Source organism: Rhinolophus sinicus, linkage group LG05, assembly GCF_036562045.2.
Source record: "Rhinolophus sinicus isolate RSC01 linkage group LG05, ASM3656204v1, whole genome shotgun sequence".
NCBI classification, from domain to species: domain Eukaryota; kingdom Metazoa; phylum Chordata; class Mammalia; order Chiroptera; family Rhinolophidae; genus Rhinolophus; species Rhinolophus sinicus.
Window position 1 is genome coordinate 113,444,502 of NC_133755.1, and position 26,658 is coordinate 113,471,159.

General features: G+C 33.8%; 1 protein-coding gene across 10 annotated transcripts in view; it reads left to right on the top strand.

Moving 5' to 3' along the window:
- MYO6 (myosin VI) overlaps positions 1-26,658 on the top strand; it is a 136,390-nt gene that overhangs the window by 93,616 nt on the left and 16,116 nt on the right. For 9 of the 10 annotated variants that reach the window (XM_019729586.2, XM_019729589.2, XM_019729590.2 and 6 more), the window contains exons 15-28: positions 147-219; positions 1,718-1,845; positions 4,198-4,293; positions 4,580-4,753; positions 8,495-8,533; positions 10,084-10,177; positions 16,938-17,068; positions 17,165-17,242; positions 19,408-19,537; positions 21,528-21,618; positions 22,407-22,557; positions 24,302-24,510; positions 25,332-25,410; positions 26,315-26,475. In XM_019729586.2, coding sequence (XP_019585145.1) covers positions 147-219; positions 1,718-1,845; positions 4,198-4,293; positions 4,580-4,753; positions 8,495-8,533; positions 10,084-10,177; positions 16,938-17,068; positions 17,165-17,242; positions 19,408-19,537; positions 21,528-21,618; positions 22,407-22,557; positions 24,302-24,510; positions 25,332-25,410; positions 26,315-26,475 — 1,634 coding nt within the window. Of the gene's footprint in view, positions 1-146; positions 220-1,717; positions 1,846-4,197; positions 4,294-4,579; positions 4,754-5,089; positions 5,196-8,494; positions 8,534-10,083; positions 10,178-16,937; positions 17,069-17,164; positions 17,243-19,407; positions 19,538-21,527; positions 21,619-22,406; positions 22,558-24,301; positions 24,511-25,331; positions 25,411-26,314; positions 26,476-26,658 lie in introns of those variants that run through there. The other variant, XM_074333218.1, reaches the window with a different exon arrangement.

Consider the following 26,658-nt stretch of genomic DNA (forward strand, 5'->3'; position numbering starts at 1 on the left):
AAATTCTTTAGCCCCAAATTCGTTATTATGAACCTTTGTACTCTGACTTATCAGTAAATGTTATGATCAGAAATGGCACTAAACAATGAATCCATTTCATATCACATGGTATTTCCATATCTGTGATGATGATTATTTCCTTTTAGGAACAAGAACTCTATCAAAAGGAAGGCTTAGGTGTTAATGAAGTGCATTATGTGGATAATCAGGACTGTATAGGTATGTGTTTTTTTTCTTACTCCACTTTTGGGAAATCTGGGAAGATAGAGTGAATGCTTTTACTGTAAATTTTCTATGGTCTGTGATTGATATTATTGGTTATGAGTGCTTATTTGAAATTCTGGTATTTGAGAGAAGTTTTGCTTTTCTAGTATCGCTAGCAAGTTATTTTTTTCCTACCAAGGCATCAAATTTAGTGTTGAAAGTTTTCTTAAAATTTCTTCTGTTTACTCTGGTATTTTTTTTCTTAAACAGCTAACATGTGACTAATTGCTTAAGCAGTAAAAGGGTTTATTATATTCTCACTCATGAGGAAGTCTGTAGTCTAGGCAGGCTCCAGGTGAGCTTTGCCAGGGCGCTGCTATTCTGCACATCTCTCGTTTCTGTTTTCTGTGTGTTGGCAGCACCCTCTGGCTGGTTGCCAGTGGGCTTCACAAGTTCCATGTGTCACATCCAGATAATATTGTGCAACATGACAGTAGCGTCTGTGTTTTTCTTGTCTCTGTTTATCAGTTAAGAAACTCTTTGTCACCACCTAGCTCTTGCTGAGTCTTCCTTTTCTTTCTCAAAACGAAATCAACTGTTGGGTAAGCCTTGTTTTGAAAACCCAATTTGACAATTGCGTCCATAACTCGAGTGCTAAATTTAGACAAGGTAGTAAAATTAATAGTAATAATAATAATAATAATGCTTTACAGTAGTGTAACTTTTCAAAGCACTTTTACAAACTACCGGTCCACTCAACATTCTCTTCACACATTATATCCTTTTTCAGATCTCTGTGCCTTTGACTGTGTGGTTTGATACTTTGGCTGGAACCCCTCCCTTTCTATTATCTTTCAGGCTACTTCCACATCCTTCTACAACTATCAAAATACTCACATTTAAAGCTTAGTTCAGCCTGCTTCCCCCACTCCTTCACCACTACTATTTGCCTAAGAAGCATCCATTCTCTCACCAATACAGTTAGAATCTTGATTTCTCTTCATATATCCTGTAGCTTTTAGAGTCTGTCCCATTTACCTGTTCTTATATACAGTGTTTAAGCACTTTGCATTTTATAGTTATTTTGGACAAGCAGGAAATTCAAACATGAATGAAAGGAGCATAAAAAAATGTGCTGTTACTGACATTTTGCTGGAAAGTGTTTGAGGAAATATCTATATGTAGTTTTAAAAAGCTACACATGCAGAATCTTCTGTAGTTTTATTTCATTTGAATGTAGATATCACCTGGAATAGGCAAAATAGCTGGTTCCTTAGCCTCTTGTCCTTAGAAATGAAGTGATTATTTCTTTGTGGAGCCTTTTTTCTAAAACCTACATTAAATATATAATGTTACTTCCTAATAAATTGCCAGGTTTGAAATAAAATTTACCTACTGTCTATAGCTTTTGAGAGAATACTTATTGAATCATCTGTTACATTGTTTCTGGCCAGTCCTTGTAATATGTGATGAGTAAATTGTTCACATATCATATTTTGATTTTTTTAAATAGATTTAATTGAAGCAAAATTAGTGGGAATATTGGATATTTTGGATGAAGAAAATCGCCTTCCCCAGCCAAGTGATCAACACTTTACATCTGCAGTTCACCAGAAGCACAAAGATCATTTCCGACTCACTGTGAGTTTGCCATCCCAGAATTGAGACTCTTGTGGGAAGAGAAATCTTTAGAAAGATGTACTAGAAATTAGATAATTCAATCATATGTTATGTGGGGCTTAGAGCAACTATAATTTATCCAGCACGGCATCTTCTGTAGATGTGTATTTAGTATATAGATATAGATATATATCCATATATATAAAATACATATGTGTATATAATTATATATATATATATATATATATATATATATATATATATGTTTATATGTATATAAACGTACATATATATACATATATATATATATATATATATATATATATATATATATATATATATGTATATGATAGCTATCTAACCAAGGCTCTTTAGCTAGATGGAAAGTGTATTTCACCTGTCCAAAATGTACAAAGATTGCCTGCTCTTTTTATGTTCTCTTTTCTCAGTGAAGTGGCCATCAGTTGTTTTGTATCATGTAACCTGTTCACGGTCCAGGGGTTAGAACATAGCATAACAAGCAACTACCTGTCTACACAGTTATAAGATTAGCAGTGAAGTTTATGGCTTAGAGTCTGACTGGTAGAAGCAATCCATATTTGATAGTGATTCACCAATTCATTTTTATGCTCGTTCCTAGGGAGTTTTGAATGGAAAATGTACTCAGAGAGGGACATAGAAGCTGAAGCAATAAAAGAAATAGCTAAAGGGAAAAACAGACACACAGAGCAGTAGAAATAAATGAGAAGTACACTTCTAAAAGGGCCAAAACACCTGGTGCAGGTGCCTCCCGTACTGTTCATTGTTTTGAGATTGTAATGTATAACAATCATTGCTTTGACAGATCCAGGAGTTTAAGTGAGTAATAAGTATTCTTGTTTTCATACACCATTAACCAAATCATGTTAGTAAATAGATTTGAATGCATTTACTTGGAAAGTTGATGTAATTGTGAGAGCCTTCTCTAGAGACTGGATCCCACAACCCCCTGTTCTGTTGACTTGGAGTTCTCCTGTATTGTTAAATATTTCTTATAATGTGTAGCCTGTTTCTTTTACTTCAGTATGGTTAGAACTAAAACTGTGTATCCTCAATAAAACTTTTGCTAAGATTGAAGCTATATATCCAGTCCTATTTATTCACTGCTCAGTGGTCTTTTTTATGACCAGCCCATGGTTGCATGGTTTTCTTTATCAGGAGTACTGATTGCTAGTCAACAAAGTTGTGGCCAAGGTATCGGAGACACAGAACTCCAAGGACAGTACATTAAAGCATCAGGAAAGGCTTTGGCCACTTTTCTCAAAAGAGAACAAAAGCAAGACAGTAAATTCTAATTTGTATAGATCATTACTTTCATTGTATTTTTTTTGAAATAAAAGTAATAAAGCCATTTATTGAACACTTAGCATATGCCAGACACTCTTCTAAGGGTTTTACATGAATTTAATCCTCATAATAATCTAGGGGTAGTTCCTGTTTGTATCCCCATGCTAGAGATGAGGAGACATGCATGCAAGTGCCCTGCCCTGTCCAGCCTAGTGAGGAAGTGTTGCATTTGGGAATCAGCCTAGGCATTTGGACTCCAGGGCCCTCACTCTCACTCATGCTGGTATATTGCCTCATACAGAGACTGGGCGTTGTGGTCTGCTAGCTGTCTCACATAGACAAATCCTGGTAACGTTCTGAAGTTAGTTTTTCTATTATTAAATGAGTTTGTCTTTCTTAACCTTAGGTTATTTTGAGAGTCAGATGTGATCTTTTACGGGAAAGCAGTTTGGAACCTTTTAAATATGATACAAATATGAGAAATTATAATTACATAGTACAACCCTGTAATGACTTAGTTTCCTTCAAATAGATTCAGACTCTTTGTGTAAACATGTTAGGCTGTATGGTTTAAAACCGTGGGAGAGTTCCTGCGCTGAATATCAGGTGTTTCTTTAGAACAATGCTTCTCAACCTTGGCTGCACCGACATAGGAATCCTCTGATGTAAGTGGTATAGGCTTTGGGAGGTTTAAACATTCTCTAGGTGATTCTAACTCAGCAGCCAAGGTCAAGAACCACTGCTTTAGACTTAGGCTGGTAACTTTATAAAATATCCACTGTATTTTGTATGTGCTTCTAAATAGTGGGTTTTTGTTGTTGTTATGTTCTTTTTGGTCTTTTTTTTCCCTAAGAGATGACAACCAAATATTTGCTGAATTTCACTGGTATTTTAAGTCTTCCTAGATGTTTACAAAACAGTATAATTGCATAAAGTGTGAAAATTTCCTTTATAATTTTAAGTATTTCACATCCCAAATGTTTTCTAAAGGAAATTATGTGGTATATTCTTGATAATTTAATAGCTGATCTATGTGTTGTTTTTCAGATTCCCAGAAAATCTAAGCTGGCAGTTCATAGGAACATCAGAGACGATGAAGGCTTCATTGTCCGGCATTTCGCAGGGGCAGTGTGCTATGAAACCGTGAGTAACTTTTACCAGGAGAAAACCATTTGATGTTGAAGGTGCACTGTACAGTGTGGTAACCGCTAATCACATCTGGCTATTTAAATTAAGTAAAATTTCAAATTTATTTCCTCAGTATGTTGGCCCTACTTTATGTGCTCAGTGTCCACAATGGCTGGTGGTGATTGGATCAGACAGTGCAGATACAGAACATTCCTATCATCTCATCAAGTTCTGTGGGACAGTTCTGCACTAAGGGAGAGTATCACATGATGGACTGATTCCTGTTTGCTTTGTTTTTCAGACCCAGTTTGTGGAAAAAAATAATGATGCTTTACATATGTCTCTTGAATCCTTAATATGTGAATCCAGGGATAAGTTTATACGGGAATTGTTTGAATCATCTACAAATAACAACAAAGATACTAAACAAAAAGCAGGAAAACTTAGCTTCATCAGTGTGGGAAACAAGTTTAAGGTATTTGTGTTAAATATGTTACTTGGATTTTTAAAATTTTTTTACTGCATTTAAAATAAATTGTTTTTTATATTCTACAGTGGATAATGTAGACACTGTCAGAAATTCCAGGAGTGAAGTTCAAGAGCAGCTCCTGCATTGTTGATATTTGTATGCAAAAAATAAAATAGGTGTAGTAATCGGACATACAGAAATTCTCGTAATTTTATGAATATGTTCTCTCTTGGTGCTTAACATATCTGATTGCTTCTTCTAATATTCTTGCTTCTGCTTACTGTCTGATTGACCTTCAAACCTTCTCTCTCCCACGTGTTTTCTGTTTCCTTCCTCATTCAGCAGTTTTGTTTTAGCTGGAGTAGTCCAGCTCAGGATGGCTAGAGAGGACTAGTTGAGTTGAGAGAGGAAAAGCAGGCACAGCCAGGGGCTTCAGGTAAATGATCACCGTCATGCACTCCTATTTATAGAGTGGCTGCCATGTTAAAAAGAGCCTGTCTCAAGCTAATGATTCAGTTTGCAATTCATTTTCAACGTTTTCTCTCACAGTGCATTATGGGTATGCATATTATGCTAAAATTTGACTAAAGCTTTAAAAAACTGTGTGGCAAACCCTTCACATTGCTTATTTAACATTTCACTTTATTTATTACTTTTGAATCAGGAATTTATTCTTTGAGGTCTGACAAGAAATTGTCAAATGATGTGTCTTAGAAATTGAACAGTATTAATTGGTTCTAATTGTTGAGTATTTAGCATAGAAAAATAATTTTAAAACTTTGTGTCACAAGTTTAATGAATAAAAAATTGTAACAAATAGAACAAAGAAATAGAATTAATTTCTCTGTTACACAGTTCCATAAAGTATTGTATTTACAAGAAAGCTCTACATATATTTTTCATTATGTGTACCTACTTTAAATATTAAAAAAATGATGTAATTAGAAATAATATTTAAGTATCAGAATACTGTGATACTCTCTAGCAGTGTAAGCCTCCTGAAATCCCTTATGGATTGGAATGGGCTCTAAATAACTAACTTGATAAAATCATGTTTATAAAGCTAATTTTTAAAAGCTTAAACATAATTATATTTATATTTTCAGGTAACTGAATAAAAAGTTTTTAACGTTGTTGTAAGTTATATTCATTAATTATGAGTTTCTGATTCTCTTGAGCAATATTTATTCTCTTATTAGTATATTCTTAAATTCCTGAATAGACATATTAACAGAATAATGAAATGGATATCATTCTTTAAGTATTTTCCTACTGTAATGGTAGAAATATAGTAGTATTGCTTGTAATATTATACTTGAAATTTTATATAATGTAAATAAAAACAAAACATTCTTAGAATTTTTTGGGTTGTTCTTTTATGTTGAGACTTGAAATGCCTTAAAATTGCTATACACACTGAGGTGTGTTTGACACATTAAACTGCTGAAAGCGCTGAGTGACATTAATAGTAAAATTTCAAATCTTTTCTATGAAATTCTTTGAAATGAACTATTAATAGTAATTCTTAATTTTAAATATAATAGAATAGCTTATTAAATTCAAGTCATGTGAGGCAATAAAACAGGCTAACATTTACAGTAATACTTCAGTTATCTAACATCTGTGAGAACCACCGAAAAGTGACATTTTCATGTTGTTGAAACCTAACTCACTTACTCTTAGTATTTTAGTAAAATTAATCCATTTTGATGAAAATCTCATTCTGTGATTACATACATGAATATTTGTCTACTTTAAAATAAAAATAAAATACAAATAAAACTTGAGTTGCGTAAGGCTGTTTACCCTTATGGTCTTTGACTGCTGTTGTTTGATATTTGACATTGTTCCCTCTTTTCTCAGATGCTATTAGTTTATTTTTACTGGTTCTACTCTTCTGATATACCTCTATTTCCATTTTTTTTGGACAATACTGTTCTTAGTCTATGGATTAAGAGGCATGGACTTGGTGACAGTTGTTTTCTTTCTAAATTAGTGGCTCTCATACCATGTTTCCCCGAAAATAAAACCTAGCCAGACAATCAGCTCTAATGCTTCTTTTGGAGCAAAAATTAATATAAGATCAGGTCTTATATAATATAACGTAAGACCAGGTCTTATATTAATTTTTGCTCCAAAAGATGCATTAGAGCTGATTGTCCGGCTAGGCCTTATTTTCGGGGAAACATGGTACTTGCTTTTCATTACAGATTGATTATATCTTAAGCCTGTGATGTCTGAAGTATACTGTAGTATCATGGGTAAGAGAATGAACTTGGTGTTAGGCCCTATGTTGAACTCTTGGCTGTGCCATGACTAGCTTCATGAATTTGGGCAAGTAATTTATCTCTCTGGGCTTCAGTGCTTTCACCTGTAAAATGAGGCTAATAATAGATTCTTAATTAGAATTGTTGTGTGGCTTAAACATGATAATGCCCATGAAAAGCTTTGAACAGTGCTGACTCATAGAAAGCATTCAGTAAAGTATACCTTTTATTATTATTAAATGTTGCTATGATTGATCCAATATGTTAATTTAAGAAATAAATATTTATTTTTCGTAGGCAGTATAATAAGCATCTTAGTATAAAATTAATATAAGAATTTTGCATAATTTACTTTGCAGAGAAGTAAAATATATGAATTTGATGTACTAAATTAGTAAGTTATAATCACTTAATATTCAAAGCAGGAAAGCATAGAAACTTCTAGTGTTCATTGTCAAATTTTTTTTTTTTTTTGGAGAAAACTATCTAAGCTTTTAAAAATAGTTGAGATGCGAAATATTTTAAAATAGTAAGGAGGGTTTCTACAAGTAGGTAGGACAATTTCATTTATGCTGAGCGTTATATAAAACAATCCTAATATATACCACATGTGTTAAACATGTCTTCATTTAAAAAAAAATTAAAGATTTTTATTAAAATATAGCTAACATACAATATTATATTAATTTCAGCTATACACCATAGTTATGAAACATTTATATACCTAAAGAAGTGATCACCATGATAAGTCCAGTAACCATCTGACACTGTACCACGCTATCACAGTATTACTGACTATATTCCCCATGCTGTATTTTGCATCCCCAATACTTACTACTTTTATACCTGGCAATTTGAATCTCTTATCCCCCTTTACAATTTTCCTCTCTTTTTAATTTTTCAATTGCAATGGACGTTCAGTATTATATTAATTTCAGGTGTACAGCATAGTGGTTAGACATTTGTATAATTTAAGAAGTGATAACTCTGAATAGCCTAGTATCCACCTGGCACTATGTGTAGTTATTACCTTATTATTGATTATATTCATTTACTCATTCTTAATGGAGTCTGACACAAACTGCACCAGCTTGCCACATATTCAGGATATGTTGATCTCTAATTGAATGCATCCCCAGCATTTTTATGTACTTTCTTTGTTGCTTGTACACTTGTTCCTCATTCATCCCACCTGCAAGTGTGCATGTATGTTTTTTACTATTGCTAATTTTCGGTCTTTTAATCGTACAAATTCTGTGTAAGTAAAATAGATTATTGTCCTTGGCTTTATATTAACCATACATTTTGCATGTTACTGTCTGTTGAAGAGTTTGTGTACCAGAAGTTGTTAACTTATGATGTGTTATATGTTCATGTTATTGCACGATATTATACTCTAATGACAGAGAGCTAATTTTAACTTATAACATTGTGTATTTTTGCTTTTTGAAAAAATAAAGTGATTTCATTTATTTTACAGACACAGTTAAATTTGCTTCTGGATAAACTTCGAAGTACTGTGAGTACACTTAAAAACACATTATTTTAATGGACCTCTTAAACTATTATTAGTATTTATTCAAATAAACATAATAAACCAAGTATGATTAGCAATTCACTTTAAATTCCTTCATTAAAAAAATTGGTTTGTGAAATGGTTGTCATTTTGGTTAGGTTTGTTCTAAAAGAAAGGTCAAATATACAGAGGGTGCCAAAAACATGTATACACATTTTAAGAAAGGAAAAAATTGTGTTAAAATTGTTATACTCAAAATATACCGATAACAAAAGATGAATACAAGCCACATTTGACTTCTGCAGTTACGAGAGGTGCTCAAAGTGGTTACTTTAATACAGTGTTTTTCATTTCTTAAAATGTGCATACATTTTTTTGGGCACCTCTGTATATGTGAAGTCAAATTATTGTATAAATATATAGAATTATCTGAATTATTAAATTAAGGTTATCCTGTAGTTTGAGGAGAGTGAAAATAATTAGTTATTATGGAGAAGGAAAATTTTTTTTAGGATTAAAGATAATGCATATAATTCATTTTAATTTTATTACTTTAGTAATTCTCCAACATGACAATGTTGATAGGGAAAAAAATGGGCATAATATTTTTATGCCCTATTATAGAGGCAGTATTTCCTAGGAGAGTATTTTGTTTTATCACCCAAATATAGTGCTACTGTAAAGTAATGAGATTACTTTTGTGACTTATAAAAAGAAGGCATTTCTAAAAAGTGTTCCAAAAGTGTTTGTAATGAGCATTATTGTTGAAATAACTGTTAAGTTTTGCAAGGTGTAACTGCTTTGAAGAGAAACAGTTACTTGGATGTCTAGTATATTAGCTTCAGTACCCAAGAGTTTCATTTGTACATATCAGTATTCTTTCTGCCTCATTCAACATAATCTGATAACTGATTCCAAAAGGAAGCCTTTAAGCTTTTAAAAATATTGCTTAACAAACAAAACTTTAAAATGTGCCATGGCGCAGCTGAAGGACCTACTCTATATTTTTGAAGTAGAAGAAAAAGATTGATTTTTTTAAATACTTTGGCCTAAATTTTAAAAGGCCTAATTTTATTTACTCCTCTTGTCATAGGACAATTTTCCTATCACAGAAACATAGCATACAAATGCACTTAAATATAGACTAACATCACATGTATGTCAGCCTGTGAAATGTATTGTTTAAATATGTTAAAAATATTTCACAATGAAACACTTTGCTTTTTACAATAACATAATTTTTGGCACTCAAATCTAAAATGTAGTATTTTTCTAATATTAGTATATAATGCAGAATTTTTTCCAAGCTTTAAATTATTAAGGTATGCTAATAAAGTTATAAGTTCCTTAGTGATCATTTATTTATTTTTAAATTGAAAATATTTTTATTAAAGTATAGTTGGCACACAATATTATATTTGTTTCAGGAGTACAACATAGTGATTCAGCATTTATTACCTTATTTTAAAAGAATTTCATTTGCTGGTATTCATAGAAATAGAAAAATATGAATGCGATATGTATTATCTTTAAAAGTACCTTTATTCTCTTAGGGAGCAAGCTTTATTCGTTGTATAAAACCTAACTTAAAGATGACAAGCCACGACTTTGAAGGTGCTCAAATTTTGTCTCAACTTCAGTGTTCAGGTAATTCCATATTTTTATAATTTATATCAGTGTGTGTCAGGAATCTAAGCCCAAATACAGTTTAATATGTCCAATGTTTTAAAATAATTCACAATTATGTTGACTATTTTTAAATGCAGTAAGATTTTTATCTTATATTTTCTTTAATTGTAAGAAAGGCAGGACTGGCAAACTCTTTGGGCAATATTGGGGTAACGTTTATTGTGATATAAAACTATTTGACATTGTGGAAGTAAAATTTATAAAAACTCTTCAACTACAGATGTCCCATAAGTGGATTGCTTTCCTATGAACTTCTCAGAACAAGTAGCACTTAATTTTTCATTCCCCGCATAACTGGGTCAGGAGGTAGGTTTTGGTGTCATTGCCTCCCATGCCATCACTTGTAAAAAAAGAGAACAACACAATGTGTTTGGCTTCTGTGGAACTTTTGTGCATTTGGTTAAACTATCACTGCCTCCCTCTCACCTGTCACATGCTAGCCTTGCTCAATCACAGAAGCCATAGGCACCAGCCTGTTTCTTCCTTCCTTGATGGCCATCCTCCATCTCTAGTTGAACTACCCCTACTAATTCCCAAGGCATCAGTTTTCTCCTCTCCTTTTAATCCATCTCAGGCTCGTGACACTTCCTTAAACTATTTTGCCTCTCTGACTCCTTATTTTGCTCCTCTCAGAGGTGGATTTATTATAAAGCTAAGGTCACTTAAGCTTCTGAGTCCCTCATTTAAATGGGCTCCTTCCAAAGCCCTGCACCTGCTTTTGTATTCTTTTGTAATTTGTATTAGGTTGGTGGGAAACTAATTGCAGTGTTTGCAGTTGTTTTTAACCCTTTAAACTGCAATCACTTTTGCACCAACCTAATAAGTATGCTTGTACCTTTTTCTTAAACAGCCTTCCCTCCAGTTGTAAAACCCTCAGGTCCCCCCAATCTGGATCGACCCTTGACCCCTCTCACAAAACTTTGGCTGTTGATGAATTTAATTCTATCCTTTCTCCTCATCTGCACAGATAAGGTAGGCAAGACAGATTGGCACATTATAAATTCATGATCACTAACCTTTAAAGGACTCTCAAACCCACACTGCCAAGTTTCCCTGGTCATCATATTCTGTTTCTCCACGGAGACCGTCACACCCATCCTGCTCTCCTCAAATCTCTAAGCCTCTGCCAACAGATAGCCTCACCTCTTAACAAAAATACTGAATGCTTCACCTGTCTGCTACCAAACACTTCTACTACCTGCATAGCCTCCCCTTCTGTTAAGAAAGTGCCTCTTTTCCTAGTTAAGTCTATAGTTCTTTTGGATCCATCCCTTCCTGCTTCCTCCTCCAATATTGACTATATATGTTGAACCATTTCTTTGAGATGGGTCTCTCGATTACCATTTAAACATGCTAAAACCTTGTCGTAATTCCCTCTGACCCACATTCGCTTCCAGCTACCTCCCTATCTCTTGCCTCACTTTTTTCTCCCTTTCTTAAAAACAGCTTTATTGAGATACAATTTACATACCACAAAGTTGAACTGTTGAAAGTATACAATTCACTGGCTTTTATTGTATTTACAGAGTTGTGCAGCCATTGCTATAATCTAAATTTAGGACATTTTCTTTAATTTATTTAATATATTTGTTTTATTTTTCAGTTACAGTTGACATATGATATTATAATAGTTTTAAATGTATAACATATGGATTAGACATTTATATAACTTACCAGGTGATCCCCGGATAAATCTAGTACCCATCTGACACTGTACATAGTAATTACAATATTATTGACTATTTTCCTTATGCTGAGCTTTACATCCCCATGACTATTTTATAACTACCTATTTGTTCTTCTTCATCCCCTTCCCCCTTTTTACCTATTCCCCAACGTCCCTCCCATCTGGCAACACTCAAAATGTTCTCTGTATCTATGAGTTTGTTTCTTTTTTGTTTATTTTGTTCTTTATATGTAGGCTCTTATATGATTCCACATGTAAGTGAAATCATGTGGTATTTGTCTCTGACTTACTCTACTCAGCACAATACCCTCTAGGTCCATCCATGTTGTTATAGATGGCAAAAACCATACCTTCCATGGCTGAGCAATATTCCATTGTATATATGAACCACCTTCTCTTTATCCATCAGTGGACACCCAGGCTGCCTAACATCTTGGCTCTTATATATAATGCTGCAGTGAACATATGGGTGCACATGTCTCTTCAATGTAGTGTTTTGGGACTTGTTTAAGAAGACGAGAAAAAAAGATAAAAATATGAATAATAAAATGGTAGTAACTATGTGTCTATCAACAATTACTTTAAATGTAGGAAGATTAAATACTCCAAAAGTTGTACGGTGGCTGAATGGATAAGAAAACAATACCCTTACGTATGCTGCCTACAAGAAACTCACTTCAGATTGAAAGACACACAGACAGAAAGTAAAGTGATGGAAAAAGATATTTCATGAAAATTGAAACAACAACAAAAAGCTGGGGTAGCAATACTTATACCAGACAAAACAGACTTTAAAACAAGGCTATAACAAGAGACAATGAAGGCTCCAGTAATCCCACTTCTAGGTATTTATGCAAAGAAACCCAAAACACTACTTTGAATCATGTTTTGTTCTCTAGTTTTTCCTTTTCTGTCCAAGAATATTCTGTTCTTGCTTTCTCAAGTTTCATGTCTTCCACTCACTCTTTAACCCCAGAGAATTCAGCTTCCACCTTGACCAGTCCAACAAAATAATTGATGGGGTCACTAGTGGTTTCCTTGATCCTAAGTCAGATGTTCTTTTTGCAGTCCTTATCTTAGTGGATTTTACAGAAGCATTGACTCTGACCAACCCTCTTACACGTCCTTTCCTTGGCTCCTGAAACCACATATGTCCTTGCTTTTGTTTTGAATTCACTGGCCTTTTATGACTCCTCTGCAGGGTCATCACTTCTACCTGGATCTTATTTATTAGAGGTTTTCAAGCTTTGGGTTAGGCCTATTTTCCTATTTTCACTCTTGTCCAATATAACTTTCCACGATGATGGAAATATTTTACATCTGTGTTGTCAAATATGGTAGCTACTAGATACTTGTGGCTATTTGAGCACTTGAAATGTGGCTAGTATGACGTCGGTATTGCATTTTTAATTTTATTTAATTTTAAGGTTTTTAAATTTAAATAGTCACTTATGACTAGTGCACCTGCAGAGCATGTGGCTGGTTGCTGCCTGGTTAGACAGCATAGCTATACATTCTCTGGGTCTCCCCAAGTCCTTTTGATGTGGCCTGCTAAACAGTGTATCCCCACCCCCGATTTATTGAAGTATAATTGACATATAAAATTGTATAAGTTCAAGGTGTACAATGTGTTGATTTGATACACTTATGTATTGCAAAATGATTACTTCCATAGCATTAGCTAACGCTCCCATTGGGTCACATAATTGCCATTTATTTTTTATGCTGAGAATATTTAAAATCTACTCACTTAGATATATTTCCTTTTAGTGAGTATTAGTACTTCCTAATCCAGGCTGTCATCATCTTTCACCTGGCTTTTTGCTGTTGCTTCCTAAGTGTTCTGCTTGCATCTGCTCAATCTGTTCTTCACACACTTCCAGAATTATTGCATTACAACTCAAGTCTGATCATGTCTTTTTACTGCTAAAAATGCTATAATGGCTTCTGATTATTATTAAAGAGCAAAATTCTAGTAGCTTATGAGGCCCCATATTGTCTGACCCATGGGTCCCTCGCTTCATCTCCTTCCACTTCTTTCTCTCTGCACTACAGCCACACAGGCCTTTGTGTTAGTTCCTTAAATACCCCCTATTTCCTCTTAGCACAGGGTCTGTGCTCATGCTGCTTCCTCTGCTTCCTTTGTCTGCATCTTTCCCATTCAGCTTGTCATTTCCTTATGAAAGCCTATCTGGATAGCCCTCCTTAGGAAGGGGGCCTGAGTTACAGGTACCGAGTGCCTTCATTTCACAGTATTAAATTTTATATGTATTTATATCATTATTTCATTTTTCCTTCCTCCACCCTATAAACCTCCTGAGGGCAGAACCTGTGTCTGATTTGGCATGCACGTATATCCTTGCCTCCTACCAGTGCAAGGCATAAACTAGACTCAGTAAATATTTGCTGAATGGAAAGCATAGTCTAGCAAATATGAAGATTTATTTGTGACTAATTTAACAAATACTGGAAAGTTAAATAATTCATGTCTGCAGTATTCCTACAAACAGTAGGTGTATTTTCATAGTATTTCTTTAGACTGTTTTACTTGGAGTTTGACTTTTTTTCTCGTGTAAATTTCTCTGGGATTTTCTTAGCCTGATATGATAAATCATTTATTTTCTAAGTAAGCATCTAGTGTCCTGGCAAGTCAAGCATGTTTAGATTTTGCTATTTATACTATTAGGTTAGCAGAGTGTGGGCTTGCTGATGCTCTGGCTAGGATTCCTCTTTCAGTAAGCAGTGTATTTTCAGCATACTGGGATATGTTGAAAGTTTAATAGGTGACACTGATTCATAATATTTTGGTTTTTTTTAAGTGCTACTAATAGTAAAATGGTATAGAATTGGTTCTAGTCATGTGGCTAGGTAATGAGAAAAAGCCCAAAATACCAATAACAGGTAGAAACAAAAATATTTATGAAGCTTTCTAAGATAAAGACATGTAAGATTTGAATTCTGCGTTGCTTTTCTATTATTATTCCCAGTTTAAGAATTAATTAGTTTAGGACATCGTTTACTAAATTAACCGGCTTCTGATCAGCCACCACCAGGGCAACGTGGGGGACAGTGAGAGAAGGCAGGTAGATCTTCCTCTGTAACTTGGGGGCTGTGCTGCCTGTCTGGTATCAAAGAGGGGTTCTGAGTATAACCACCCAGGACTGCCCCAAGAAGCCCCTCACCAAATTCCCAGTGGAAGAGCCAGGTCATGGGAATTTCTAGGAGAAAGAGTACTTGGTTTAGGGATTTTTATTTTTTTAAGCGTCAAAAGATCTTTTGAGTAAATGACCTTCAAGTGCTGAGAAAGCAACAGTAGGCTAGGTAATTTGTTAAAGCTCCATGAAAGTTCTAATGAACTTCTTTGAGCTAGTTCATGTGTTGTCTGCAGTGACAGGGCAAGCCTGGGACTCAGGTGGCAGATGTGTGGCATTTCCAAGGGTACTTGTTTATTTGATATAAATGGGCAAAACGTGTGACAATACCAAACAAATCTTACTTTTATTTCTTCAAGCAGAGCTGAGAACTAAATCTAGTTCTGGATCTCTTTCCACAGGAACAATTGCTTGCATGTATTTCATTAATTAGTATTAAAATTACGATAGTTACATATGATCAATATAACAGAAAACTGAAAAATTACAGAGAAATATACATAAAAAGAAATCTCATTTCTTGGGGGTGAACACTAAACTCCATGTCTTGGATATGTTTTTTATACTGGTTAAAGCTCTTTTTTATACTGGTTAAAGTTCTTTTTAGTTAATACATCATATTCTATCATATGGTTGTAACATAATTAATTTATACTCAAGTTATTTCTGTTTTGTTTTGTTTTCCAGTGCACATGTGGGACATTCTCTGTATATATCTTTACCCTCACGTGTGACAAATTGTAGGATGGATTCTTAGAAATAGAAACTACTGAGTCAAAGGGATAAATACGCGTATTTCCAAATTGCCATTCAAAATTCTTGCCCTGGTTTACTCTCCCAGTAAGAATGTGTGTGTGTGTTTTCCTGCACTGTCATCAACACTGTGTACTATTGATGTTTTACACCTTTGCCAATAAGATAGGTTAAAATTCAATCTGCCTAGAAAGGCTGTATTTCCTATGAGATTACTCTTCTTTTTATTTTGTAGTTTCATTTTGTTAATTTAAATTTTTGACTAGCAAAAATTTATTTTGGTATAAGGAGTGTAAGGTAAGGATCCAATGTTATTTTTGTTTTCTAAATGGCAAGCCATTTGTTCTAACACTTTTTGTTGAATAATCGTATTTTCTTCATTGATTTGAATAGTCCCAGAAACTGAAATCCAGGGTTGTTTTTTTTTTTTTTAAAAAAAAAGCAAAAGTTTTTGGAGTTATCTGTAGTTGTTGTGCCTTTTTCCCTGACTATTTTATGCTTTTCCCGACATGAAAAGCTCACATTGACTCAAGACTCAAATTAACCACCTACTGAAGTTTCACTGAAAATAGATGTTTATCCTATAAACTCTTTACCCTGATAGTCTAGTTTTCTCTGAGAGGCGAGTGAAAGGGGATCTTTGTAGTGAATTTGTGAACACTCCTTTCTTTTCCATTTGCTTTACTTTAGCACTGGTAAGAACTTGGGAATGTGTTTGACTACTTCTTGGAGACTCTGTCAGGAATTTTGTTCTAAAATTAATCTTTGGACTTGGAAATGGCCTACTGCACACCTTTGGTTTATATATGTGGTGATTGTGACATTGAGGTTTCTAGCAGAAAAAAAGACAGAAACTAGATTTGAGCTTTCTAGAGAGCAGTAGTTTGTCTCTAGAAAAGGGTTAGTCAGGCTGGTTTTAGATGAAATTTGCTACATTAGTTTTAGATGGTGAGTAAGTTGGGACATATTGAGTACAAATATGATACTTTCTATGTAATATTTCATTGCTGATAATTCCTGTAAATTGCTCCTTTCTAACATTAATTTGTGAAATTGATCGTTCGCAAGGTGTTTTTGAACTTCTGTACAGTGATTGGCAATAATCTGTGTTTGTTTATGAATCTAGGCATGGTGTCTGTTTTGGACTTGATGCAGGGTGGGTTCCCGTCACGAGCTTCATTTCATGAACTCTACAACATGTATAAAAAATATATGCCAGATAAACTTGCAAGATTAGATCCAAGACTGTTTTGTAAGGTACAACTACCACCTAAACTGAAATTTCTTAGCTATAAAATTATCTTTCTTATTAATTACTAGTTGGCATTTAACTTTTTGCTTTTTATTTTTCAGGCTCTTTTTAAAGCTTTGGGCTTAAATGAAATTGACTACAAGTTTGGGTTAACAAAAGTATTTTTTAGACCTGGCAAGGTAAATATACATTTATATATATATGTATTTTTAAATTTTTATTAAATTGATTGGGGTGACGTTGGTTAGTAAAATTACATATGTTTCAAGTGTATGATTCTATACTACATCATCTGTATATTTCATTTTGTGTTCACCACCCAGAGTCAGTTCTCCTTCCATTACCATATATTTGAACCCTTTACCCCTTTACAATCCCCCCTCCCCTTACCCTCTGGTAACCACTAAACTGTTGTCTGTGTCTGTGAGTTTTTTTTTCTCTTGTTCATTGTTGCTTTTAGTTTTATATCCCTCATATGAGTGAAATTATACGGTTCTCAACTTTTTCTGTCTGATTTACTTCACTTAGTATGATAATTTTTATTTTAAACTTTAACATGATGAAGATGAATAAGTTGGGGTCAGTGAATGTTTTTAAACGTTCAGTGATTTGTGTTATTCATAAATTATATGATCACTAACAGCATGCATATGTGACTATGTAAGAAGTTTACAATGGGTAATACTCTGTATAAGTTTTAGAGTTCTTTTCAGCTTTGGAAGTATTGGAATCAGAGCATTGTTTAATTGGATTTTTTGCTTAAATAAGGATTAACCTGAAAATACTTCTGTTTTAAACAAGTTGAAAGCTTTTCTAAAACATACTAAGTCAGTCTTAATAATTAAAAATTTTGAGTCTGCGTTGTAAAAACAAGTTCTATTAGAGCATGATGGACGTATAAGATATAGGAACTTGGACTGGTGTTTGTGCTGACTTCTCTCAAACCCTAGAATGACTGAGTGTATAAGTACATGATTTTCTTAGGCTATCCCATAGTTTTAGTATTTACAGGTTCTTGTACTAGGTTTTATGACTGAGTTAAGAATATTTCATAACTAAATATACATAATACAGAAATACCTAAATGCTATTCACAATCTGTTTATAATACTTTCGCCATTTCTCTTATTTAATATTGATTGAATTGCATCCTAATAATTTTAAACACAATTTTTACTGTGTAATAGCCAACTATGCTTAGCAGAATCATTAATAAATATGTGTATTTGACTTACACAATACAAAAATACATGTATTGACTTAGCAGAATCATTAATAAATATGTGTATTGCCTTAAAGGCTGCATTAATCATAATAAATCTGATTTCACATTTTTGGGCATGAGATAAAATCTGTGTAATGCATTACCAATATATGTACTTCCCTGTGAATATTTTCACTGCAGAAAATTTCCTGTAAGAGAAAAAAAAGAGAATACAAATATATAAATATTCATAGTTCGCTTAGCTGTAATCATACATATTTATCATAAACTCAGCATTTCTCTTATTTCAGGGCTATAATAGTAACATTTTGGAATTAATAGCCTGATAGAGAGGGCACTTGGTCTTGTTTGCCTCCAGAAATATTAGTCAGTCAGAAGGATATGTTGAAAGCCTAAGGCAGATTTTCACAGATCTTTAATCTCATTATGTTAGCTTTAACTTAATTTTGATTATAAGAAGCCATTATGTTGATAGGTATGTGACAGCCTCGATATATTGTAGTGGGATATTTGGTAAAGGATAGAAATTATTATGTAATTTGGTGATAAATTGTGGAAATGATGCATTTTACTAATTAATAACCTAACTATTTTGTGATGTCTCTTAGTAACAATTTCTTATCTCTGACCAAAATAGGGATGGAGGTTGGAGGAGACAGAATAGTTCTGGTGGTACTGGATATTACATAGCTGACCTTCATTTGTCAGGAGCTATATACAGATACCTGAGAATGTGGATGAGCCAATTCAGAGATATATTAGCCCTTTTTACATTCTTTTCTCAATAACAAAAACCTTTTTGTAAATAATCTGTAATTGTCATTTAAAATTTTTTCCTATTTTTATTATTGAATCTGCTAAGTAGCAGTGAGTAACACCCCTTACCTCCAAGAACCGGAAGGAAGAAAGAGAGGGAGGAAAGAAGAGAGGGAAAGGCAGCAAAATACAGCCAAGTGTATTTGGGTTTGCTGTGTATCCCACTGAGACATAACTTATGTAATGGCTTATGACCATTTCCAGAAAGTTAAGATTTTGGGTTTAAGTTCTAGTTATTTTGTATCTCAGTGTCTTTAAACACATTTATCTTTTGATATTGATATTAATCATTTTATTTCCTAGTTTGCAGAATTTGACCAGATTATGAAGTCTGACCCTGACCATTTAGCAGAGTTGGTTAAAAGAGTCAATCATTGGCTTATCTGCAGTCGCTGGAAGAAAGTTCAGTGGTGCTCACTCTCAGTCATCAAATGTAGGTGTTTTCTTTCACCCAAGAGCTGTAATTATTCTTGAGATGACTTGGTTTGTGGAATGTTATGAAGTTGTCTCAGTGGTGAGTGCTGGACAACAGGGGCTGCGTCTCTTAATCATGCTGTGTCCCTGGCACCTCAAAATAACACATCATGTGTAGTATGTGATAAATTAGTATTTGTGGCCTTTAAGTGTATATGACACTTCTTTATCCCAATGTATTATAGGAGAATTAATCTCATCATGTCCTAAACAAAACAGAACTCATTATCTTGATTCTTGTCTCTCTCTCCCCCCACCCCTTCTTCTCTCCCCACACCCCCCAATCTCCCAGACATGAGCCATGACTTTTTTACCTACACGACATCATCAGTACCGCATGCCCAAAATTTCAAGATCCATATGTTCTGTCTTCCTTGTCCCTGAAACCTTGTCAGTCAAGAAATGTTGATCCCTCCTCCAAATACTGTACATTCTTTCCCCTTTATTGCCAGTGCCTTAGTGGAGCCCCTCTTCCACTTGCATAACTTCCATAGCTCCCAAACTGGTTTTCCTGAGTTCCCAGAATTACCTTCTCCGAGTTCTCTCTCTAAACTAAACTCCTTTTATTCAGGCTCTCCTTCAATGTAGAGCAAAGTCTGAAGTCTTAGGATGTCTTTCAAGGTCACATAAAGTGGGGCTTGAGCTTCTCTTTCATCCTCTTCTCCTGTCTCAGCTCTTTAAGGACCTGTTCTCGGATACACTGGGCTGAGCAGCTTTTTCCTGTTTCTGGCCAAGTCGAAGTGGCTACTTTTCTCTGACCCAAAAGGGTGAGGGGCAGATATTTTTGGATGACCTGAGAGTCTATGGAAAACCCTTAATTGTAGGGAGCTATTGTCAGTGACTTGATTAAGTTTATAATCGCCCCTCCCCCTACACTCATGAGCGTACCTGGAACAGTGCTAGGCATGTGAAGAAGATTCAGGACATTGTTCCTTAGTAATAGAAAAAAATAAAATTCCTTTGACATAATGTAAAGGAACCAGGCAAACAAAAATTAGTATTTATGTCTTTTGTTACACAGTTGTGAATATAGCTAACAAGAAAACTGTAAGAAAGAAAAAATAACAAAAGCTCTTTCCCCATCACTTTCCAAGTAAAACATAAACATATTTGTCGTTATAGTTTAATGCTTTCAGCTCTAAACATTGCATTATGATGGAAGACACATGATATTAAAATTATCTGTACCAAATCATTTGTTCATGGACTGTCTTGTGCAGTGAAGACAGTAACCAGCGAGGATCTTTGCAGGATGTTAGGGAAACTTTAAAAAAAATGTTTCAAGGTCAGATCAGTTTAGGACAATTCTGGGTAACTGAAGTTAAGTTACAAATAAATGCCTTGGTTTTTTTGAAGATTTTCTTATAAGTGTAGGATTGTCACAGGCCTCATTAAGTATGTTCATTGTGAATCTCCAAAAGTAGCTTATAGCTTTTCCTAAATTCATTTGCTAGGCGAATACTTTTTTTCAAGACACACCTGTTAACATTTCATCGACCAATATTGCCTAGGACAGTTTGGGAAGCAGTAATGTAGCATAATAAGGAAATAATACATTTAAAATGTAAACCTAGTTCGTATACATGATGCACTTTTTATTTTAAGAAGTATTAGGAGGGGTGGCCGGTTAGCTCAGTTGGTTAGAGCGTGGTGCTCATAACACCAAGGCTGACGGTTCGATCGCCGCAGGGGTCACTGTGAGCTGTGCCCTCCTTCGAGAAAAAATAAGTAAATAAATACTTTGTTTCTAAATAAAAGATAAAATTGCTCTTTAAAAAAAAAGTATTAGGAATTAAAGAAATGTTAAACTCCTGATTTTGATGTCTGGAATAATATATTCAAGATTTCATGTTTCTTTGAGAATTGCTTCATGAAAGTGAATGATTTTTAAAACTAGTATGTGTCTGATTTAAATTGAATAATTTTCTATTGTTATATTTTCCTCTTAGTGAAAAACAAAATAAAATATCGAGCTGAAGCCTGCATTAAAATGCAAAAAACTATTCGAATGTGGCTTTGCAAAAGGAGACACAAACCTCGGTAAGACGAACAGTACCTAAAGAATGCTACAAAGCCTAGTTATCCAAATATAAAATGACTATAAAGTCAGAATGAAAGGCAGTTTGGATACTCTAGAGTTTTGTCTTTTTCTTTGTAAAAAGATGTATTAGTCTGTTATTGTATTATTTATTTGAAATTAGTTATTTAATTCATTACTTCCTTAATTCATTACTTCCCTCATTCTACAAAAGGATTTGAAGGAGCTTACAAAAATGTAGACACTATAAGAGGTTGAAATAAATGGTTGAAAGAAGGTCTTTTATTTTGATTATTTTAGTGACTTGAGTTTTTTGATAAATATCGTATTGATACTGTTTTTAAAAATTAATATTTTGATAATTTTCAAGGGTATCTGTAAGAATTATATTGTGTCACTGTAAATTTAATCTTCTTATTTGCTTTTGTTATTAACTTACTATTTTTATTATTACTCTTTAAACTTGGAAGTTTGGATAACTGTTAATCCTTAACACCTTTTCAAAGAGGTTAGATAACTCTTTCAAGTTCGTCTATGACTTGAATTCTCATATTTTTCAGTGTAAATATAGAAGGCTTACATCCTTCTGGCAGGCATCAATGTTATTTACACCCATATTTGATTGCTTCTTTTTTTACCCTCACCAAGTTATCTGAAAGACTACTGAATAATATGAAAACAGAAGTGAAATATTCTGGTTAGCAATATGTTCAGCGTTTTATTAAAATGAAAAATCTTCCTATAGCAATAAATGGTGAAATTAAACTCTGATGAAGCATTATCTTTGCAGCATTGATGGCCTGGTTAAGGTGGGCACACTGAAAAAACGACTTGATAAATTTAATGAAGTAGTGAGTGCACTGAAAGATGGAAAACCAGAGGTGAATAAACAGGTCAAGGACCTTGAAATTTCTATTGATGCTTTAATGGCCAAAATTAAGGTATGTAATTTTAACCCAAATGACTTTGACTTTTTGTAATTTAATATCTTTTGTTATTGTTACTGAAATTTTATATGAATATGTCTTTTTTTTTTTTTAGTTAAAGTTTATTGGGATGACAATTGTTAGTAAAGTTACATAGATTTCAGGTGTACAATTCTGTAATACATCATCTATATATCACATTGTGTGATCACTACCTAGAGTGAGTTTTCTTTCCATCACCATATATAATTGATCCCCTTTACCCTCATTTACCTCCCCACCCCCCCTTACCCTTTGGTAACCACTAAACAATGTCCTTATTTTTTTAAGGAGACAAAATGCTACAAATGTTAAATCCCAATGATGGCAAGAGATGCTCATTATATTACTCTTGCTACTATATGTTTGAAATTTTTCACAGCAAAAAAATAAAAAAGAACACAATTTTTATGCAGTTTCCTCTGTTTCTAGGAAAGATTTTCCCCCCAAAAAATAGTAACTAAAATACTCTGTTGGTAAGTTTTTGCATTATCATTACTAGAGGATTAATGCAAATTTGTACTTTGAGAAACTAATCTTTAAATTATAAAAGTAATGTAATAATACTGAAAATTTGGAGAAAAACACCAAAAATACCCCTTAACATACTAGCACATTTAATTGTTGTTCTATTGCATATTTCCCTTCCAGTCATATTTCACATGCACATATTTTGCATAGTTCTTATCGTAAAGTATATTTAATCTGTATCCCTGTCATTATATCATAGGCCTTGTTCCTGTAATTACATTATCTTCTAATGGGCTGTATCATAAATTACTTAGTTGTTACGAAAATAGCAATTAATTTTCCCCAAAATTTTGTAGAAAAAAAGTGAGCCTCTTTTTTTGTAATTGATTTTAATTTATTTAATTACTAGTGGGATTGAAAATGTATTTTGTATGCTAGTTTAATTTCATTCCATCTGTCTCTTCTTCTGATATCTTTTTCTGATATATTTTTGGGTCTTAATGGTTTTCTCATTTAGTTTCATAAGTCAGTGCAGTTATGTGGGATATAATACCTTAACGCAAGCCTTTTATCATATTTCGGGCGGATATTTTATGTAGACAGTCATCAGTCTGAGAGGTAGAATGGAGAAAGAAGATCAAGAGAGGAATGAAAATGCTCTGGATAAATTTAGCCTATTTGGCAAATGTCAGGAGCCATCCTGTTTATGTGGTATTAATCAATTAAAATCAACCCAGCCACATTTGTTGAAGATCACTTAGGAAAATCTTCTAACAGTTTTGGATATATTTAATAATATCTTAAATGTTCCTGAAGTACTATTTGGAAATTATTATTAAGGAGTAGTAAACTGGCAAAATAAACCAATCATTCCTTAAAAAATAATCTTTAACTACAGTGTGTTACTTTGTCCACAGTACCCCCTTAGATATCTGATTACTTGATTAATAGGAAATAGATGTATATATTGTAAATATTGTATGTAGAGATAACATTAAAATTTTTTTGAGTATTAAATGTGCAAAGAGCATAATAAAGATAATGGGTGTATTGCTTACCAACTTTTCTAGTCTTTGCTATATATGTGCATATGTGAGTGTGTGTGTTTGTGTATACATTTTTTGTTTACTATGGTAAAGGCATATGACATTAAATTTACCATCTTAACCATTTTAAAGTGTGCCATTCCGGAGTGTTAAGTATATTGACATTGTGCAACAGAAGAGATAACTTTTTTTGTTTTTCAAAGTCCACTATGATGACAAGGGAACAAATACAGAAAGAATATGATGCACTAGTTAAAAGCTCAGAGGACCTCCTCAGTGCATTACAGAAAAAGAAACAGCAGGAAGAGGAAGCCGAAAGGCTGAGGCGTATTCAAGAAGAAATGGAAAAAGAAAGAAAAAGACGTGAAGAAGATGAACAACGTCGAAGAAAGGAAGAGGAAGAAAGGCGGATGTAAGTCATTCACATTGTTGGTTTGAATTAGGAGCTAACAGAATAGTGAATTCTTGGTGTTGTTGGTTAACTAATATTCTCATTTTAAAAAATCATTCTTTTACAATACTACAGTCATTCACTGTTTAATGATGGGGATATGCTCTGAGAAATGTGTCGTTAGGCGATTTCATCATTGAGCGTACATCATAATTTACTTACACAAACCAAGAGGGTTTACCCTATTACACACCTAAGCTATATGGTATGACATCATCGTGTATGCGGTCTGTTGTTGACCAAAACATTATTATGCAGCTCATGGCTGTAATTTTAGAATAAGTTTGAAAATGGGGAAAAGCTAATTTTATAACATAAAATAATTTTAACTGCATTCTGAATTTTGTTTAGATTCTTACACCTGGAGACTTCTTAACTTGTTTTTAAAGTGATGGCTTGTATATCATATTATTTTACAAGCTAGAAAAGAAGCACTTTTACTTTTCTGCAGTTTCATAACTGATAACATTTTGAAAGATTGTCAAAAGTTGTTTTATTGGAGGAGTAGAGGGAAGCACATGTAATCACATCCTTTCAATAAGGTTTTATAATCAAGTTATCTAGAGATGTTAAAGGTTATGCAATATATTTGTTTTGTTTCAGAAGAATTACTGTCAGTAGATGTAGATTTTAGTTTTTTTCAAAATAAGTTGATAAGGTATATGGCCAGGAGGTTAATTTGGTCCCCATTCTGTAATCTTTGTTTATGAAGAGTTAAATTGCCTTCTGAAGGATTCCTTGTTTTCTGTTAAATTTTTTAAGAGTTTTCTATTTTTTGTTAGGAAACTGGAGATGGAAGCAAAGAGAAAACACGAAGAAGAAGAAAGAAAGAAAAGGGAAGATGATGAAAAACGTATTCAGGTATGTAATGATTAGACAATCAGACTGAATTTCTACTATAATAGAATCTTCAAACTTATAAAACAAAAGAAGTGAAAACAAAATCTTGATTTGTTAGGTAAACTGTTAATGGTTTATTCCAGAGATGAAAAGCAGTTTCTGAAGTGGTTATGGGAAGGCTCTTTGGTTCTAGGAAAGTGAGTTCAAATCCAGGCTCTGTCACTGACAGAAATTATGACATTGCACATGCCACAAAGAGTGACTGTGGGCCATAGATTTCTCTCTGCAATGGTGGTAAATAATAGTTGTGAGCGTCAAATGAGCTATAACACATGTTAAAGAATTTAGAACAGTGCTCAGTTCAATAAATATTAGTTTGTGTTTATTATTATTATACCTAGGGGAAAGTCAGATGAACATTTACCTAAAGCATACTTTTTTAATATTCTCCAATTACACAAATTAGAAAACATTATTTTATAACTTTGTAGATACTAGGATTAGAAGGCTAGGATTAAGATTCTCCCCTCACCCCTATTGTTTAAAAAGTCCATGTCTGAGAATAATTGGTCATGTGTTTGTGTGTCTGTTTCTCTTGGCTTTCATAATTTTTCCTGAGCACAGCCAACGCTTTAAATTCCTGACATCTGCTTGTCTGATGTTGGTGTCTATGTAATACTGAGGATACTCATGTGATATTTGGGATACTCATGGTAATAGAATGGTGGAGCTGTGGTCTCTCTGCCTTCTGTTGGATTTGGAAAGAGGAATCATGGTATAGAAAAGAATAGAGACTGAGAGATTTCTGGTTAAACAATACATATTCTGTAGTAAAGAACATGTATGGAACAATTTAAGTAGTAACGTGAATGATCAAGTAAACAGCTGGAGGCGCTTTGGTGGAATGGCTTTCTGTCCTTGGCAGGCAGAAGTAGAGGAGCAGCTGGCCCGACAGCGAGAGGAGGAATCCCAGCAGCAAGCGGTTCTGGAGCAGGAGCGCCGCGACCGGGAGCTGGCCCTGAGGATCGCGCAGAGTGAAGCGGAGCTCATCAGCGACGAGGCCCAGGCTGACCTGGCGCTGCGGAGGTACTGGGTCGCTGGGTGGGCGGGAGCGCTCTCCCCGCTTTCCTTACCTTTCCTTAACTCATATTCCTTAGGTCCTGATATATTTTACATAAAATAATTTAAAAATTATTTGTGTCCGCCTTTATACCCAATTAAAGGAAACAATTGAATTTAGCAAATTGTTGAACTGTTGAAAAAACAACA